The 3,885-nt window shown below is 43.1% G+C and overlaps 1 protein-coding gene across 1 annotated transcript in view; it reads right to left on the bottom strand.

Annotated features, from left to right (window-relative positions):
- Positions 1-1,181: 1,181 nt before the first annotated feature.
- LOC106941124 (selenium-binding protein 1-like) overlaps positions 1,182-3,885 on the bottom strand; it is an 8,049-nt gene continuing 5,345 nt past the window's right edge. The window contains exons 4-6 of the mRNA XM_015024065.1: positions 3,636-3,821; positions 1,600-1,720; positions 1,182-1,522 (exon numbers count right to left, since the gene is read on the bottom strand). Coding sequence (XP_014879551.1) covers positions 1,296-1,522; positions 1,600-1,720; positions 3,636-3,821 — 534 coding nt within the window. The 3' untranslated portion in view covers positions 1,182-1,295. The remainder of the gene's footprint in view (positions 1,523-1,599; positions 1,721-3,635; positions 3,822-3,885) is intronic.

Below are 3,885 nucleotides of genomic sequence, written 5' to 3'. Positions count from 1 at the left end.
GCACTGAGCTAGCTGCTAACAACATTAGCGCTCAGAGGACAACCATGCTAGGGCATAAAAATAATATATCTTTCCTTACATATGAATGCTTGTCTTTCAAATAACTGTCCAATAAAACATCTGAAAATACAATTTAAACAATGGGATCGTTTCCTGTTAGAAAGTGGCTGCAAACTCTGGCGTTAGTTTCTGCACCTCCTGCTCTTGGCTGTAGATTGTTGATCCATTTTCTCCCCTTTTTTCACTAAGTTTTTTAAAATCAACTCCCTTGTGACCAACTACCTTTGAAACACGAAAATAACGTTTATCTTTCTCTCTATTAGAACAGTTGGAGCAACTGTACAGGACTCAGACTTTAGACATTTTGATGCTGGATCAACAGAAATAAATGGGCTGAATTTACTTCCTGCCCTCCATGTGCATTGGGTGACATCGGTGCTGCGTCATCTGAAACCCAGCAATTGTGAAAGCAGGGTACCGTAACGTCTTGAGCTGTCGCGCATGTGAATATTGTGGGCGGCTGGCTTTTTGAAGAGGCGACTGGCTTTACCGCAGTACCTGACTTGTGTGTGTTGATAACTACAGGGGAAAAAATATCCTTTATAACAGCCTCAGTAAAATGCTTAGCCACCTCTTAGCATCTGCAGAAAAACATTTCTGGAGCACAGCTCCAGATACCGATGGAAAGAAAAACTCCAGGGATATTTTATGACCAGAGGAAGCTGGAGCTGCTGTCATTCACTAGCGACTGGATTCTTTTGAACGGCGTTAGGAATCGACTCTGTTAGCCAGAACTGTTCTTTTTTTATGACTTTGCTTGGTAATGAATGATGCTCTGCTTTCAGGTCAACAGCTAATGTTATCTTTAATTAATTAAAAATATTTAATTAAAAATACAATAAATTAATACAATGGATATAAATGGGTTAATTGTTTTTGTATCTAATGGAGCAGAAAATTATTTTTTGTTTCTGTTAAAGCAACTCAAGTCTGTTTTTCTTTAATTGTGCTTCTAAATCACAGAGCCCTAAATGTTATTAATGCGCATAACAGTAAAGAACAACTTGTTTTTTATTTCCATGTCATCATTAGAAAGTTTAGAAACTGTCAGAATCTGTAAATAGCTCAAGATGCCCAAACAGACGTTCACAGACTCATATTTTCATCATATGCTGAGGTGTTTTATCACGGGCGACTTCAGGTCAGTTGGTCCTCAGCCTGACAGAATTTGAGAAATTGATCTATGGAGGAGCAGTGGCGCATACTTGTGACATCACTAGCGATACCAGAGTATCTTAAAGAGACACTACACAATTATGACTGTTACAAGACCACTGACCTTCCTTGACATGGGCCGGGTTGAAGCCGTGGACCAGAGCTTTGGGCGCCCCCCACTCAGTGCTGATCATCACATTATGGCGGGGCTGGTACCAGAAGTCATAGCCAAACGGCGCCGCCTCACCTGGATGCTCCCAGTTACCGACCACCTCGAACGTCTCACCATCCAGCAGAACAAAGCCCCCTGCAACAGCGGCAGTTACCACCAACGTCCAGGAGAGGGCGCTAGCTTGTGTTCCTCTCTGTGGGTTCGGGCCTCACCTTTACCGCCACCTGCTGGCTCTCCCATGCAGCTGATCATGATCTGTCCACTGGCCAGGCAGTGACTGGTGTGAGGGTTGGCCAGGCCACACTTCCAATACAGATCGATGGGCTCCACCGTCTGAACACCCACAAAGCAGCAAATACTTAGTTAGCGAGCTAAATATTTAGCTTACAAAATAAATCTTAATTACCAATTTCAATATTTTATTAGGAAGATAGCTAAATAACTAGTTACAAACTACATAAGCTTACTAGCTAAATATTATGCTTATAAACTAAACATTTAACTTGCTAACCTAAGTCTTAGATGCTAACTAACACTAAAGTAAAGGTGTTAAATATTTAGTTTAAAGTGAAATACTTAGGTAACGTAAGGTAATTTTATTTATATAGCACATTTTTAGCAACCAGGCAATTCAAAGTGCTTCACATGAATTAAAAAGAAATACAAACAAAAATAACAAACCAAAGGGAAAAGAGGAAAGGACATTAGGGCAAATGGCAACATTCAGACAAAACAAAGGGCAAAACAAAGACATGAGTGAAGGCGGTTGACGTCAAAGGGCCATGAAACCACGTTGCTTAGCCTCCCAGCAAAGTCCGATAAGGTGTTGTTATCTAGGAATGTCCTTGGGAGCGCTCAGCTCCACAGCTGCATGGATACAGGAGGGGGTGAGGAGGAAAGGAGCGTGATTTTTACATATCTTCAAGGAGATTGGATATGCAGCCCTTCCAAGGCCACACGGGGAAAGTTAATTCAGATACAGAATGTCTTAGTTAGATTATAAATTTCAATCTTCCCTAAAGTCTCTCCAATACATCTCAGTTCCCAGTTATCCAAATTAGTTTGGTTGTTCCACTGAACCGAAACTAGCAGCTTCTCTAAGACCGCTTCCATCCCTTTAGTGAGATTTAGAGTCCTCAGCTGGGCTGCGAGTCTCAGCAAGACTCACATCCAACTTGCGTCTCTGTCCACACCAACAGTCTGAGTGTTCGCTAGTTCGGCCAAGTCCGTCACAAATTTGTTGATAATCCAGGAATCCACAAGCTCCAAACAGCAGAAATCCTGTTATCATAAATAAATCCAGGGTGAATCCCACTGGGTGTGTCCCCGCAGGACAAGAGGGCTCTCCTGTGCCCAGACTTCTCGTCGAAAATTTGATCAATTGCATTGAGAGACCAGTTGACCAGATCAATAATTTGTAGATTTGGAGGATGTGCAAAGAAAGGCTCCAAAAATATAGAAAAAGAGAAAAACAGAGCAAGTAGGGCAGGCAAGGGCAGGGAGGGAGCAGAAGGAAAAGTGTCTGCCTTCACCGAGAGCAAGACAGAAAACTTATCTTGCTAATTAGTTGAAACTGATATTTATAAATGGATGAATAATATGATGAAAAAATATGAATTTAAACACCATCTTTTTCTCTTATACCAGGCTAATTAACCCAAATTATTACTGTTCATCTTTGTCTGTAACTTCAGAAAAAGCACAAATAACCATGTGATCATCTGGGGCCAGGAAGGATTCGTGTCTTTGGACCTGATCCCAAACAGAACCGCTTTGCTGTTTTCACTGTCTGCCACTTAGAGCCACTGTAATACCATGGCGGCACCAACAGGGGGCACTAGAGTCAACTCTACGTCCATGAAACCCCAGCAGAAGATCGGTTTGGGTTCAGGGTTCAGGACCGTTTGGGTTCAGGAGTTTTCAGCAACAGATTCTTCTTTTCTCTCTCCAACATCAACAAGTTAAACTGGAATATTTTCTGTTTTTACTACTAGAGTTAATGAACTCGGCATGAACCTGGGCCTCCTCTTCCTCCTCTTCCTCCTCTTCCTCCTCTTCCTGTTATGTAATCATTTTATGATCAAGCTGAACTCTGAATGTTTTCATTTCTGTTCGTCTATTTTCTACACGATTTCACTTTTATACACATTTTCTATGTTCATTTTTTTAGTATCCTCTGCATGTTTCCTGACCCCTACATGACCTCCAGCAGGTCATGTAGGGGTCAGCAGCGTGTCCGGCTGCTGACCTTGTGGATCCGTGGCGATCTGGGCTCGGTTCCGACATCGATCACGTAGATCCGGGAGGAGATGAGCGACGGCAGGATGAGCCGGTTCCGGGTTCGGGTCGGGTCGCCGAAGCAGCTGCTGCAGGCGTTCCAACCGGAGTGATGGAGCTCATCGTTCAGGTTCGGCATCGGCAGCCGGTGGATCACCTGCAGACGGGTCGGGTTAGATACTCTGGACCCAACAGAACCATCAGAACCCATCAGAACCATC

The sequence above is a fragment of the Poecilia latipinna genome, unplaced genomic scaffold, assembly GCF_001443285.1.
Source record: "Poecilia latipinna isolate Pla-1442-1.1 unplaced genomic scaffold, P_latipinna-1.0 Scaffold3505, whole genome shotgun sequence".
Classification (NCBI taxonomy): Eukaryota; Metazoa; Chordata; class Actinopteri; order Cyprinodontiformes; family Poeciliidae; genus Poecilia; species Poecilia latipinna.
Note: the sequence above shows the minus strand (reverse complement) of the source record. Positions and strands in the feature narration are given on the sequence as shown.